At 39.1% G+C, this 16875-nt stretch overlaps 1 protein-coding gene across 1 annotated transcript; it reads left to right on the top strand.

Annotated features, from left to right (window-relative positions):
• Positions 1-2937: 2937 nt before the first annotated feature.
• LOC127130410 (uncharacterized) lies at positions 2938-5633 on the top strand. The gene is made up of 3 exons (XM_051059424.1): positions 2938-3410; positions 3851-4822; positions 5621-5633. Exons 1-3 carry the CDS (start codon positions 2938-2940, stop codon positions 5631-5633), a joined length of 1458 nt encoding a protein of 485 aa, XP_050915381.1.
• The last annotated feature ends 11242 nt before the right edge of the window (positions 5634-16875 follow it).

Below are 16875 nucleotides of genomic sequence, written 5' to 3'. Positions count from 1 at the left end.
GCTGGACATGGGTAAAATTCCTAAAGCACAAGAGTGAGTCTCACTCTGTATGCACTAGCTTATGTTCTAAAGTGCAAAATGAACTTGACTCTAAAATTATCAGACTCAGAAGTGATCATGGTGGCGAATTCGAAAATAAGTTCTTTGAAGAACTGTTTGACTCTAATGGAATATCCCATGATTTCTCATGCCCTAGAACTCCACAACAAAATGGATTTATAGAGAGGAAGAATATGACACTCCAAGAAATGGCCAGAACCATGATCAATGAAACAAATGTGGCTAAGCACTTTTGGGCTGAAGCAGTAAATACAGCATGCTATATTCATAATAGAATCTATATAAGACCTATTCTGGAGAAGACTCCCTATGAACTGTGTAAGGGAAGAAAACCCATCATTTCTTACTTCCACCCTTTTGGATGCTCATGCTTTATTCTTAATACTAAAGAACATTTGAACAAGTTTGATTCAAAAGCACAAAAAGGTATTATGTTAGGATACTTAGAATGCTCTAAAGGCTACAGAGTATACAACACATAAATCAAAATTGTGGAAGAATCAATACATGTTATATTTGATGATAAGCTTGACCCTGAAAAGTCAAAGCTAGTTGAGAAACTTGTAGATTTGGAGATAACTCTTGCAGGCTCTGACGAAAAGACTAAAGCATCAGAAGAAACTAAGAAATAAAGTCCAGATGCAACTGAAATCTCAACTATCCAGAAAAGATCAAGAAATCTCCCTAACATCTCTGAATATTTGATTCTAGGAAACAAGGATGAACCTGTCAGAACTAGGTCAATATTCAAAGTATCTAAAGAAACTCCTCTAGGATTAGTATCTCTGATAGAGCCTACTTCATGTGATTAGGCACTTCAAGACAATGATTGGGTTCTGGAAATGAAAGAAGAACTGGATCAATTCTCAAATAATGACGTCTGGGATCTTATCCCAAAGCCTAAAGGAACTCATATTATTGGAACAAGATGGGTATTCAAAAACAAACTGAACGAAAAAGGAGAAGTAGTCAGAAACAAAGCACGACTGGTGGCACAAGGTTACAGTCAACAAAAAGGCATTGACTACAATGAAACCTTTGCTCCAGTCTCCAAGTTAGAATCCATTTGTTTACTTGGTTCTTTCGCTATAAATCATTCCATCAAATTATATCAGATGGATGTCAATAGCGCATTTCTTAATGGTTATATATCAGAAGAAATGTATGTTCATCAACCTCCATGTTTTGAAAATTCTAAATGTCCAGAACATGTTTTTAAACTGAAAAAATCATTGTATGGTCTAAAACAAGCTTCTAGAGCTTGGTATGAAAGATTAAGCAACTTTCTTCTGGAACATGACTTTATTAGAGGAAAGGTTGACTCTACACTCTTCTTTAAAAACATTAGAAATGATCTCATGATATTCTAGATATATGTTGATGACATTATTTTTGGTTCAACTAACCCCTCTGTGTGTCAAGAATTCTCTGAGCTGATGCAGGCAGAATTTGAAATGAACTTAATGCAAGAACTAAAGTTCTTTCTGGGAATTCAAATCAATCAAGATTTAGAAGATACTTATGTATATCAAAGTAAATACATAAAAGACATTCTGAAGAAATTCGAAATGGCAGAATACAGACCTGCCAAGACACCAATGCATCCAACCTGCATTCTGGAGAAAGAAGAAGTTAGCCAGAAGGTTTGTCAGAAGCTCTATCGTGGTATGATAGGCTCTCTCCTCTATCTGACAACTACACGTACTGACATTCTTTTTAGTGTATGTCTTTGTGCCAGATTCCAATCAGATCCTAGGGAATCTCATTTAATAGTTGTTAAAAGAATCCTAAGGTATCTGAAAGGAACCCCTAACCTTTGCCTGATGTATGAGAAAACATCAGAGTATAGGCTCTCTGGTTATTGTGATGCAGATTATGTAGGGGACAGAATGGAACGTAAAAGTACATCTGGGAACTGTCAGTTCTTGGGAAATAATCTCATACCGTGGGCTAGCAAAAGACAGTCAACCATCACTCTGTCTACTACAGAATCCGAATATATATCAGCTTCACTTTGCACTACTCAGATGCTCTGGATGAAAAATCAACTAGAAGACCTTCAGATCCTTGAGAGTAACATTCCTATCTTCTGTGATAATATTGTTGCCATATGTTTAAGTAAGAATCCTATCTTGCATTCCAGAGCTAAGCACATAGAAATAAAACATCATTTTATCAGAGACTATGTTCAGAAAGGGGTAATATCCTTACAATTTATTGATACAGACCATCAATGGGCTGATATTTTCACTAAACTCCTTGTTGAAGATAGATTCTCATTTATTCTGAAACATTTAAAAGTAGAAATTTTCCCAAAATAAACCAAATGTGCTTCTTTGAAATAGAAAAAATAAGGCTCTGAAATAAACATCTGGTATCTGGATCTGACTCGGATACTTCGACCAGTTAGAAGTCATCTGAATCAGAAATCCTTAGGATCCAATCTCTTGGTATTCCTGAAGATCATATAGATCAACATGTGGGGCATCATGCGTCTGACTTTGGATCTTCTAGATAGTTGTCTAGTAGAAATCAAGAGACAAACCCTTGAGATCTCCTCGAGCAGTGTGCTGACTTGGGATTAGACGTCCATCATGGGTTGTAATCATGTCTCCCCTAAGCGTGTCAAATTGGTTAATGTGCATCATTAATTTCATAACCTCTCAACTGCCTCTAACGTTGTCATTTTGCATGCATCTCCTTGTGTATTTATATTTTTCACTTATCACAATCTCACACTTTTACACTCACGCCCTACACAAACCCTCTTCTCTCTCAAGTGCATCATCTTCATTAGTTCTTCATCATATTCAACAAAGCTCTTCATCATCTTCAACAAAGTTCTTCACACTTCAAACAAGTTCATCAAAGTTCTTCATGGATGCTCAACAACAATCCGTCTACAACTATTCTCAGCAGATTGAATCAACTGATCAAACACCCATTCCTTCTCAACAAACAACTATTACTACTGGTGTCGTTTCTACCCCAATCTATAAAGAACCTCACATTCTAGACCGTGAACCTCATATTCATCTTGTTATGCCCTTTGACAAGCTTGAAGTGTTGTGCGAATCATTGATAGACTTTGACAACATGAAGCGCAATGGCATAGACCTCACTGAGGAACTAAGAATGCAAGGATGGGAAACCTACTTCCAGACACTCTACGGCCCTGTGTACGCTTATCTGGTAAAGGAGTTCTGGCATTTTGCAGACGCAGATGACCACTACATCGTCTCATATGTTCTAGGGGTCAAGATGGTAATCACTGAGAAATCCACCGCCTCCCTTCTGAACATAGAGAAGACAGGGGGAAGAAGAATCTATAACATTAACCCTAGGGCAAAGTACTTGTCCTAGGAAATTTCCCCAACTATCTTCCAACAGAACGCTGGAGGTAAACACTCCAAGTAGAAGGAACTTCCCAGAACCTCCGAGTCTGGCTAAAGATCATCATGGGCACCATCCATCACCGCCCTGCCTCCAACTCTTCTGACTACATCAATACGGATCAGAAGTGCATCCTCTACTGCATTCACAAAGGGATAAAATAGAACCTGCCAGCGCTGCTCTTCAAGTATCTCAGAGATTCTGTCAAGGATACCAGAAACAATATGAAGCCTAGAACCTACATTTCTATGGGAAGACTCGTCTCCGATGTTCTGATCGAGAGTGGGCTGGTGGATCACCTGATCCATCACAATCTGATGGAGGATGTCACTGTTGACATTGGAAGACCTCTGAATGCTTATAATCTGAAGAGTATGGGGGTGATTGAGTAAGTCAGAGCTAAACCTACTCTAGACACATCCTGGGAAGCACTCAAGGATCAAAGGAAGACTCCCAACAGTCTATACATCTTCTCCAAGATTGACCCTCCAGAAGTGGCGGCACACTATCTCCACGACCTTGCAAGCCAAGGGGTTGATATTTCTGAGTTCTCTGTGGATTGGTTGCCTGAGCATCCACCAAACTTCATGAAGAGAATGAGAGATCCTTCTGAAAAGTCAAAGAAGGCCAAGAAGGATAAATTGGGAGAAACCTCTGGGTCAAGACCTCCAGTCCCTCTGGATGATTCTCCAAGTAAGTCTCTACCTCATTCTCACTCTGTTAAATTAAAGCCACTTGCTTCTTCTCTTCCCCAAACCACTCCTATCTACACCCAATCAGAAACACCACCCTCTACCTTCAAATCTTCTAACCCACCTTATCTAAAATTCAATCTCGCAACCACTACCTTACCCGTTTCTGAAGCAGAAATGTTGAACGAAACCACCTCACCATCTTCTTCTACACCTTCATCCCCACCATACTACATCCTTTCATCAGACACCGAACCCTCTGATCCCCAATCCCCCATATTAGCCCAACTTCAGGCGTGTGTTCTTGCCTCACAGCAACCACCACAACCTGAACCAGAAGCCACCTCTCCACCCCCTGAACAACAAAATCCACCACCATCTGAACAACCTCAAACACCACCTCCTGAACAACCAACAAACACACCACCTTCTGAACAACCAGCAACTCTACCCTCTGAACAACAACCCAGAACACCACTCGCACAAACACCACCACCACCCTCTGATATTCCCATCATACCAACCTCTGAAGACATCATCATCCCTACTCAAACTCCTCCTGACACCAACCAAACACCACCATCATCCCCATCCCCCAACTCTAAAACAGAACCTGCATTCCCCACCCTAGAAGAAGCAATCACTTTATTTGCATTGTCTTCAGTGGAGAAGATCAAGTCTCTATATGTCAACTCTGGCATCAGTGATGATCCCTCTGCAGTGAGGATCCACTGGAACCGAGTAATCAGATGGATAACCTTTGAATCCTTCAAACTAAAAGGCCTCTCTGAGCAAGTCTGCAACGAATTTGTCAGAGACGCTGGAGTAAGGCTACAGACTCGCTTGGTCAGAGAGGCTGAAGAAAAGGCCAGAAAGGAAGCAGAAGAGAAAGCTTGCTTGAAAGAAGAGCAACGACTCAGAGAAGCTGAAGAGAAGACTGTTGCTGAAGCCGCTGCTGCTGAAGCTGAGGCAAAAACTAAAGCCAAAGCTGATGAAGCAGCATGCATTGTTGTAGAGGAAGCTGCAAATGCCAGCACTAATGCTCTAACTCATGGGGAGCAATCTAACACTGGTTTCGCCCCTCTGGTACTGAAAACTCTGGAGGAACTTCAAAAGGAACAACAAGTTATGAGAGCTAGGTTAGATCACCAGGACTCCGTCAACAACAACATTCAGAACCTGTTGACTCAATTGCTCTAAAGGATGCCTCCACCTCCAAACCCTTTAGGCACTTAGGCTCTTTTTGTTGTTTTCTTATGATGTTTTTCTTATGCTTTTTGATATATGCTTTCATTGCTGCCTATCTATACCAACTTTCTCTCTTATATATGAATATTTGTTTCTTGCTTTACTTTCTATGTCTTTTTGAGTCTGACAAAAAGGGGGAGAACTATAACAACTCTGATGAAAATACACATCTAAACCTCTTAATGCACTGCGAATATTAATATCTTAATAATTTATGAAAACTAAAGATATGCAAGATAACAGCTAAGGTACAAACTAACTACCACACAAGGAAGGTCTGGTAAGGACTTCTGAGAAATCTGATGATTTAACTCAAGGGGAATCCCTTGTTCTTATCTGATTCTGAGATGCTATTTACTGGTTCATCATCACTCTGACTTGTTTTGTCATCATCAAAAAGGGGGAGATTGTAAGAACAAATTTAGTTCTACAATGTATCTCTAAGATTTTGATGATAACAAAGGATGAAACAAAAATAGTACCCTAACGAAATTTTTCTAAGTATGCAAGACTCGAATCAAAATAGTCAGATAGACACTCATCAGATACAAAATCAAAGTCTAAGATACCAATTAGAAGATACGCAAGCAGAAGCTCTGACTCTGATCAACGCAAGTGAAAGCTAAACAAAAGACATCAGACACTCTGAAGTGGAAGAATGACTCCAGAATCTGAAGACGTACGCTCTGATGAAATCAAGTGAAGAGAAACTTTGAAGACAATCAGCAACAAGCATCTTCTGAAGTTGCATGAAGGTTCTGACTTTCTGACCCTCTGATTCAGAAAGCTTAACCTTGAATAAATTCGCTTATGGAAAGAAGATAATTTAGGAAGGATTTTATGGCGCCCCAAATATTGCTTTAGAAAGAACACAAAGATTAATGACATTAATCATCCATCATTGCCCAAGATTCTAACTTTAACATCATTCAACGGTCTTCTCATCCTCCTATATAAAGGATGGAACACCACTCAAGGAAGGCAGCTGAAAGCATACGAGAATACAATACTTCCACTATATTCATTATTCATTCTCCCACACGAGCTGCTACTCTTACGTGTGAAATAATTCTTTACTCTTACATTGTGTAATTTCTGCTTATTTTAGAAGCACCAATCATTACTTTAATCATATTATGTTGCTAAGAAATTTCCTCAAGTGACTTGTAAAGTCTGTAAACTTGAGAGGGTTAAGAGATCTTTATTATCTTAGACGATTGTTCGTGTAATCTTTCAAGATTAGTGGATTAAGTCCTTTTTGAAGGCGAAATCACCTTGGTCGGGTGGACTGGAGTAGCTTTGAATTTCAAGCGAACCAGTATAAAATTCTGTGTTGAATTTATTTGTTTCTGCATGTGTCTAAATTCCAAAAAGTTTTATTTTCTCAAAACAATTCAAACCCCCCATTTCTTGTTTTTCTCTACCTTCAATTCAATCTTGGCAGTAGATACTCTGCTTAATATCGGCAAAAGATTTCCTAGTTAAACCTCGGCATAAGGTATTTTACTTATTGAATCTCGGCAGTAGACTCCCTGGTTAATCTCGGCATAAGATTTCATAGTAAAACCTCGGCATAAGGTATTTTACTTATTGAATCTCGATAGTAGATTCCCTGGTTAATATTGGGATAAGATTTCCCAGTTAAACCTATGCATAAGGTATTTTACTTATTGAATCTCGACAGTAGATTATCTAGTTGATCTCGGTAGAAGATTTCCCAGTTTTAACCTCATCATAAGGTATTTCCCCATAGAATATTGACAGTAGATTCCCTAGTTAATCTCGGCAGAAGACTTCCCAGTTAAACCTTGATAATAGGTATGTTTTAGCAGAATCTCAGTAGTAAATTCCCTAATTAATCTCGGCATTAGATTTACCAGTTTTAATCTCGGCATTAGGTATTTTCTCAGCCGAACCTCGGTAGCAGGTACCTCCTAGTGAGTCACGGTAGTAGACTCTCTAGTGAGTTTCTTTTGAATCTTCCACAGGGAACCTCGGTAGTAGTCTTCCTCGGCGGAACTTATTTGAATATTTTTCCATGTTAATTCTCAGAATATATATCACTTGTTAATCAGCCTACCAGCTTAAGAAGTTGGAGTAGTTGATCATTTATATACCCAGTGAGTCCACCTTGCATTTCCACTTACCAATAAAGGCATTTCGTCAAGCCTAATTTCATTTCATTGCATTGAATTTCACCCAAATTTGAAGGACAAATTTTGGATCCTTTGTATTTAATTATCTTTCACGACGAATATATGAAGATGGTTGTCATTCATATTCTCAAGTTAAGGTTATTAAATAGGGGCAGCTGTCATACCCCAATTTTGTCCATGCATTTTTAAATTTTTCAAAAACCAGATATATTGTGCTCAGAATAAAATTTTAATTTTTCAAACACATCAGTTGAATCGATTTCTTAACCTCACGTAAAATTAGAGAACAATGTTTTCAAGTTTGGGTTTGGAACTATCTATTTTGTTGAATTACATTACGCGTAGTTTAGTTTGGTGCACTCGTTTAATTTTTTCGCATTCACATTTTGACTGGTTTGAACATTTTCATCCAGGTATTTTCAACTATAATTGTTGATCTGCGACTGCCTATTTTACTGAATCATTTTGCGCATAGATTATTTTAGTGCATTTATTTTTTTTGGGCATATTCGCGCGTTCGATTTTTAACCATTTTCATCCATTTTTAATCAGAATAATAATTTTAAAGAAATAGATACGAAAATAAAATAATTGAGTTGACTTATTAAAATTTGGTTGATTTTATTTCATCAAGTGGAAACTCATTTTGTCACATAATAATATCCAAGGATAGAGTTGGAATTAAAATAAAATATAAACGCTAAAGTAGCTAGTATTTAAGTTAACTTGAGGCCATTTGGGAGAGGATCAGTTGTTCTCTCTCTCAATTTTCCAGCAGCCATCCATACCACTTCTACTCTCAACTCAAACAGTTCAGAAAAGAAATTTAAAAAAATAATAATAATAATAATAATAATAAAACGAAAAAAGTGGAAAAGGGGAGAACTTCTTCCTTCTTCTTCGTGAGAGAAGCTGGATCCATACTCCCAACACATCTTCACTCCTCTCAGCTTTTTTCCACGCGCAAATTCATCTCACCTTCCTTCTCTTCCATGCGTTTCCTCTGGCAAGCACTATATTGCTTACCCTTTTCTCACTTATAACTACCAAACACATGATCCCTCTGCCTCGGCCCTCTCACCACTTCCGCTTCGACCGCCTTCAAATCATCCATTAAACACCATAAAACTAATATATCCTCCATATTACTACACTCATCTCCGATTCCCTCACCTTCCACTCCCAAACACATCATCGGACCACCACACAACCTCAAACATCTGCTTTTCTCCTCACAAATTCCCTCCGTTGGAACAACCACACAGTGCAAGCGAACCACCATTCATCATCATTGGTGCCTCCTTCGTCTTCTCTGCCTCACCTTTATTAACCATCACTCTGGCGACAAACCTCACTTTCCCTCTTTCAATCTCTATATTCCATCATCACCGACCTTCCGTCCTTCATCCACTCATCATTCATCACAAACACACATATTCGGTCATGATTTCCAATGACATCACCACCGTGAAACCAACATTTTACTGCCACCACACCTCAACAGCATCCTCACCACCTCCTCAACGACTTTAGAATCAACATTGAGACATCGATTATGATGTTTGTCATCGAATTGTATCATCAACAATAACTCAGTCAATAACGATTCACATCGAAGTTTCTTTTGTGTTATGCGTATCTTATGTTTTGCTATTTTATTTATATTCAAACATCGATTTGAATGCCTATTATGCGTATATGTTTATAACTCTATGCTGGACTTTTGGTTTGTTTTGATTTTGTAACGCTGCTGTAATATTGTAAATAATTTTGGGATTGTATTATGGAATTTTTTACAAAAATAACCCAATTTTTCAAGGAAATTCCCAAAATACCCTTGGTTTCAAAAAAAATCCCAAACTACCCCATTTTTAGGAGGAGGCGTCAATTCAATTGGTGACTCCTCTTAAAAATTGAATGGAGGCGCCAATTGGATTGGCTAGGGCACATGCCCTAGCCAATCCAATTGGCGCCCATGTGTATTACTTGAGAGGAGGCGCCAATTGGATTGGCACCTTAGTGTAAAATGCAATTTTTTTTGCTAAATGGTCTACGGTATACATAATTTTGAAATAATACCAATTGATATTAATAAAATTTTACGTTTACACAAAAAAGTCTAATGGTGATGATCGGGATCACCTAACCGACCACCGGTCCCACATCCCCTAGCTACCTTAACCCGTGGCCCTGACCCACGTTGATGATTCACTACTGGTGTTTGAGCATCTGAGGGGCCAGGAGCCTCACTACCAACTACAGGAGATGGCCTGTTGAGGTAGTCAGACAAGTCGGCATAGTCTTCAGTATGAATAGAGGGTGTACCGCCGTAGCTGAGTTCATGACCCATGCTAGAGTAGTTGGGTTGTGGTTGACTCATTGGTGGGCGACCGGGACGGTTGAAGGGAGACATGGGTGTGAATGATGCATCGAGGAAAGGTTGGAAAGGTTGTTGGGGTGTTTGGTATAGATAAGGTTGTTGGAGGTTTTGGTTTTGTGAGGTTTGGGCTTCTTGGCTATGGTAGGAGGAGGGGCGGTTGGTGTTGAATGATCGTTGGGTGTTCGGGCTAAGGCGGCTCTTGTAGGATGGTGTGGTGGGTGCGAAGCGATGTTGGGTCTCAGGTTGATGGTCAATTTGTTGGTAGTGGTATGGGGTATGCTCTTGGTATTGGGGTTGGGTGTATGGCATGTTTTGGTTGTATGTTTGTGTGTTGGTTGAACGGAACGTTTAACGGACAGGGGGTTGTGTGTATCCGGTCTGACAATGTTGTTTGGGATTTGATGTTGATGTGTTAGGTGTGTAAGTTTGTTGGCGTGGGTCGTACAGGTACATATCCTCGATGATGAACTGAAAACCAACTGATTTGTACCAAGCCATATAAGTACGACTTGGTTTTTCTTCATTTGGCATGACTGTGTCAGTTAAGACATGGTCATGGCGGTGCTTCCATTTGTGGCACTCCGATCTTGCAAAGCTTTGCCATGGATTTAAGTTCCATTGGTTGTTAACTTTGCACATATGTCATTCTCCTAGGCTTGCTGGGGGATCTGGGATGTTTTGGGGCATACCGAACTGCAACTTCACACGATCACTGTTGTGTATCTCCATAGTTGTGAATCGTATTATCGGTGTGCATGCAGTCCATACGGCCGCGTCTTCAGCATTGACCTCATGGTCATGATCCAAATTAAGGTATGGAGGCCAAATGAACTGAAATGTGAAAGAAAATAGGATTATAATCTAGGTAGAAGAAGTTAACAAATTATAACGAATAAATGAGGTTATTATACTTACGTCTGTCGGTCGAAGGTGATCCAACAGATTGCGATACTGAGTAATACAGTGTCTAGGACATTTGTTATAACTCATACCACATGCAGACCATCTACACCAAAAAGGTAAAAATATTAGTTAGAGATGATAATTTTTAAAGAAGTAAGTAAATATATAGCAATTTAAACAACTTACTTTTGTGCATACGGGAAAGTGAAAGGGTTGTCGTTAACGGGTGTTAGGGACGGTAGTCTTGACCAACCCCATGCTTGGAGCAAAACAGCACATCCAGAAAATGTAGATGTGTCTTTGTGTCAGTTTTTGCACAAGGAGCTATAGAGATAGGCTAGACAAGCAGATCCCCAATTGTAACTTCCTATTCTATCTACATGTATAAGTAAAGGTAAATACATAATATGCATGCTAGAACCACTACCTTCGGGAAATAAAAAAGAACCAATTAAAAGCATAATGTAATACCTAGTTTATATTATTCGAGCATCTTCGGTAGAATGATCATCTAAGTATAAACTGTTATAGTATGACTTAAGGCATGAAAGGAGTATACCTTGACCTCTTGAGTTATCATCTAACAAATCAGTCTCCAAGTGGTCCATGCAAATTGAATCCGTATAGTTGGTTTTACCATTAACAGCCTTACCTTCAATGGGCAGTCCCAAAAGCATGTAGACGTCTTCTAACGTCACGGTACACTCACCGATTGGGAACCAAAATATGTGTGTCTCTGGACGCCATCTTTCGCATAAAGCAAGAATGAATTTGTTATCTATCGACCAAGACAAAATCTTGCTTATATGACCAAAATCGGCGAGTTCAACATAAGGTTGAATCATCGGGTCCATATGCACATATTCGTGGACCCGAGTTCGGAACCTTGCAACATCCTATAAAAGAAAGAACAAAAAACTTTACTAAGTTAGTATGTTATTAAAAGGGACTCTATTAAAACAAATAACAAAATAAGAAAACGCTTACATAAGTTGCTATGTTTGCAACCGTTCCTCTATGCGATTCGCCCATTGTGAGGATAGACATTTTGTTGGGGATGAAATCGGTTAGTGCAGATGAAACTACAAGAAGTTGTTGCAGATGAAATTGTAGAACAAGTATTGTAGAAGAAGTAGTGAGTGATAGTGTGGAAGAAGTGTTGATGGTGTGGATGTATTTATAGGCAAATGGCTTGGAGCATGAAAAGTTGTGTTTGCATGTGGTCTCCAATTGAATTGGCGCCCATGTGCATTTTGTACATGGTGTCGCCATTCAAATTGGCGCCTCCATAGGGACATGCATGACACACCTAGGTCTGATTGCTTGGTTTCGAGGTCTTCATGCATGCAAGATAAGGTGTCGCCAAATGGATTGGCGCACATGTGCAAGGAATGAATGGGGGCGCCAATTCAATTGGAGTGTGTGTCTGCATGTCTGATATGTGGTTGTCCTCTCTCTTGCATGCTGAACATGTCACTTCTTAGTAGCTTACATGGTTGACACATCATTTCGGACTAGCTCGCATGTGCGACACATCACTTCGAACTAGCTTGCATGTGAGACACATCACTCACCTATTTAAGTGTCTTACTATAAACATCCAAGACTCAACCCACATTCATCTACAGCAAGAAAATATTTTTCATCTGCACAATGTCATCTTCACCAAAATACAGTGTCAACGTTCACTACAACGGTGAAACATACGAGTCTGAGTTATACGGTTTTTGTTTTCGAAACACCGATACCATTAGACTTACGATCAAGAGAAATGCAACCTTCTTGCATTTGAAAAAAAGAATACAATCCTGTATAGGATCGGGTATTGTGTTAAAGATCACGTATCAAAATCCAATATTTTTTTAGAACAGTCACTACAAGTTTTTCCCGCTTAAGGTACGGGACGATGAAGATGTTTAATACATGTTTGTTGGTCATGAACATTCAGGCTGCAACTGTATTGAGTTGTATATTACTCTTCAACCATGTATACCATCTCAGCAGACTCAAATAACCAGTCAGGATGAATCTGGTGACTTTGATCCACAATGGTCAGATGACATCAACCCAGAAGCAGAAGCAGAAGTGGACGTTGTTGATGAAGAAGAAGAGGAGACCGAGATACCGGTTGATCACATGCTGAACAACGACATTGAAGATGATGATCAACCATCGGCAATACCTCATAGTCATGTCTACAATCCGCCTCAACATATGACAAAGATGGATCTGCATGACGATGAAACATCCAACAGTGTTTTCTATAACCCGTATCCACGATCAGAAGGCGAATTAAAGGTGGGAGACATGTTTCGTACCAAAGAAGAATGTGTGCGAGCTATCAAAAAGTTCCACATGAACAACTCTATTGATTTCACAGTAAAACGCACTGATTCGAGAAGGTATGTCATTGAATGTCGTAACATCCTTTGTAAGTTTCGGTTGGCTGCGTCTTACAAAAAGAAAAATGACTCTTGGGAGATTACTTCAATAGACCCACCTCACAGTTACATTGCAACTAACGTTGAACAAGATCACTGTAAACTAAGCGTTGCATTGATATGTCAAGACATTCTGCCGTTGGTTAATAAAGACCCATCAGTGAAAGTGAGTATAATTATATCCCATATCAGAAAAACATATAATTATACTCCATCTTACAAGAATGCCTGGATTGCACGGACAAAGGCTGTTGAACAGGTATTCGGCAACTGGGAGGATTCATACAAAGAATTGCAACGGTTTTTATGGGCACTAAAAACATATGTCCCAGGAACTGTGGCAGTTATGGAGATATTTCCAGCAATGATGCCAGACGGAACCTGTGTTACAGGTAATAGAATCTTTCACCGTCTCTTTTGGGCGTTTGACCCATGCATTAAAGGTTTCGCATTCTGCAAACCTATTATTCAAATTGATGGCACTTGGTTATACGGAAAATAGAAGGGTACTTTGCTTATGGAGGTTGCACAAGACGGTAACAACAATGTCTTTCCCATTGCTTTTGCTCTGGTTGAAGGTGAAACGGTTGGTGGATGGGGTTTCTTTCTTCGACATCTCAGAACGCATGTGGCTCCACAAGCCAGTCTCTGTTTGATTTCTGATAGACATGCTGCCATTGAGAGTGCCTACAACAACCATGACAACAGATGGCATGATCCTCCTCCTACCCATGTCTATTGCATTAGACATATTGCACAAAACTTCATGGGTGCAATAAAAGATAAGAATCTTCGCAAGAAGGTGGTCAATGTTGGGTATGCTCTAACTCAACCGTCATTTCAATATTATCGTGATGAAATTAGACTGTCTAATGAAGACGCAAGGAGATGGCTAAATAATATACCAGTAGAGCAGTGGATAAGGGCATTTAACAGAGGTTGTCGATGGGGCCACATGACAACAAACCTTGTGGAATGCATGAACGGGGTATTCAAAGGAATTAGAAATCTGCCAATAACCGCCTTGGTAAGATCGACCTATTATAGATTGGCTTCTACGTTTGCAACCAGAGGTGAAAGATGGGGTGTGGTGTTAATGTATGGGCAAGTATTCAGTGAGTGTTGCATGAATGTCACGAAAGAGGAGAGCATCAAATCTAGCACACGCGCTGTAACAGTCTTTGACCGTCATAGGAAAAATTTCAGTGTCCAGGAACAAAGGACCATAATGAGGGGAGACTAAATTTAGCCTATGCTGTTAGACTAAACAGAAGTTGGTGCGACTGTGGAAAATTCTAGGTCTTCCGTATTCCTTACTCTCATGTCATTGCAGCATGCGCATATACTCGTCAAGACGCTTACAGCCATTTATCTGATGTGTACAAGGCCGTCACTGTCATGAATGTATATAATAAAAGCTTCTCAGTACTACCAATGGAGGAATACTGGCATCCATATAAAGGTGATATAGTTTAGCACAACGACGAGATGCGTAGAAAGAAAAAAGGAAGACCAAACGGCACACGTATCATGACAAAAATGGATTCGACAGATAAAATGATAAGATTATGTAGTATCTGTCGTCAACCAGGACACAACAAGAACAACTGTCCCAATCGAGGAGCATCATCTGGGTCATAAGCTTTTTGTAACATTATATTTATGTAACCTTCAATCATTATATATCATAAAGTTTTTGTTACAACGAGGTTCACAACAAACATCAGTACAAAATAAGCTAACTGAAAATAGAAATATTTCTAACTGATTACAACTATCAAATTGATGTCATCTCGACCGAACATCATTTCCCTAGCATCCTTATCGGTCTTCATTCGCACCCAACCAAAGATACTGTCGAGTCTCTTAATACTTCTAATTTTTTTCCCTTCTGGTATCTTCCCATCTAACCAACGAACCATCTCCCTCTTTAGTTGCTCGAACGTAGTGGTGTTCCAGAAGAGCATCAGCATCTGAGGTTTATCTCTAGCATAAATCACCTTTCCGTATCGGCAACAAACACCAAACACGATTGCCAAATGATTAAATGAGATGTGGAACAATGACTCACACAACACTTCTATCTATAACAAAAAAATTGCATTTTACACTTAGGCATCAATCCAATTGGCGCCTCCTCTCAAGTAATACACAGGGGTGCCAATTGGATTGGCTAGGGCACATGCCCTAGCCAATCTAATTGGCGCCTCCATTCAATTTTAAAGAGGAGTCGCCAATTGAATTGGCGCCTCCTCCTAAAAGTGGGGTAGTTTGGGATTTTTTTTGAAATCAGGGGTATTTTGGGAATTTCCTTGAAAATTTGGGTTATTTTTGTAAAAAAAATTGTATTGTGCTACTTTTTTTTTGTTTTCTTTATGTTGAAACCAGGCTGAAATATGAAATCGTGTCAGAATGTCAATTTTATGCTTACGTAGTTAACTTGTTTGTGCAAATGCTTGTTGTTTGGTGTTGTTTTATTTGAACTCGCTTTTGTCAGCAGCTTTGTGTTATGGGTATTTGGCATTAGTGGCTTGCTGGATTTTTTTGATTCGGTTACAATATCCTTGATTTTGTAATATTTGTTTTGTGTTGCTGATCTTGTTTTCGCTATGTCGAAAACTATTCATAAAATATTACGCACACTAGCATTAGTTTTGATTTTCTTATTAGATTGCGATGAGCGCGTTTTATGTTAGCAGTTTACTAGCTGATTTTCTTTTGTTTGCGTGCGACATTTTGAAACTATTTCCATAGCATTTAACTCATATTTGTATATATTATTGGTAGTTCGCAATGGCGCTATTTCACGTTTGATTTTGTTGCTTCTTCTTTTTTGTCACGTGGTATTACTTTGCGTTATGATATGATGTGTTGTGTTATATTTTTCGTATTTTATTTTGATTGCAATGATCGCACTTCGTGCTAGCAGCTTGTTGTTTGATTCGTGTTATCATGCAATATCTCAATTTCATTGTATTTGAATCAGATTTAAATTTTGTGTTGGCATCTTTGTATTGTGCATCCTCGCGTTACGTGAACTTAATTCGTGTCCTCGCGTTACGTTAATTTAACACGTGCAGGTTACATGTTTGTTTACTTTTTGATTCAATTATGATGAATGTATGCTAATTGTGTTTATTGTATGCACATTGATTCTTTTTCCGTTTTGTTACATGTTTGTGTGTGACATTGCATTTCGTATAATTTGTGGCAATAAGTTACACCCTCGCATTAGAAACTGCAACCTTGCGTTAGAATTCGCGACCTCCCGTTAGAACTTGCGACCTCACGTTAGAATTTGCGCCCTTGCATTAGAATTCGCGCCCTCGAGTTACAATTTGCTACCTCGCGTTAGAATTTGCGCCCTTGTGTTAGAATTCGCGACCTTACGTTACAATTCACGCCTTTCGATTATTTTTCACCGTTTCACCATCAAATCAACTTTTACAAAAAACAAATCAAAACACTTGATCAATGTCAAGTTATTTTCAAACTTAAACGTTTCGAAATCTTTTTCACGATAAATAATATGTTGAAAAAGGATTAGTTGGACGTAATTATCCTCTTAGTCCTCGAGTATTTGGATGATAACCATACTTAGC

The sequence above is a fragment of the Lathyrus oleraceus genome, chromosome 3, assembly GCF_024323335.1.
Source record: "Lathyrus oleraceus cultivar Zhongwan6 chromosome 3, CAAS_Psat_ZW6_1.0, whole genome shotgun sequence".
NCBI lineage: Eukaryota > Viridiplantae > Streptophyta > Magnoliopsida > Fabales > Fabaceae > Lathyrus > Lathyrus oleraceus.
Note: the sequence above shows the minus strand (reverse complement) of the source record. Positions and strands in the feature narration are given on the sequence as shown.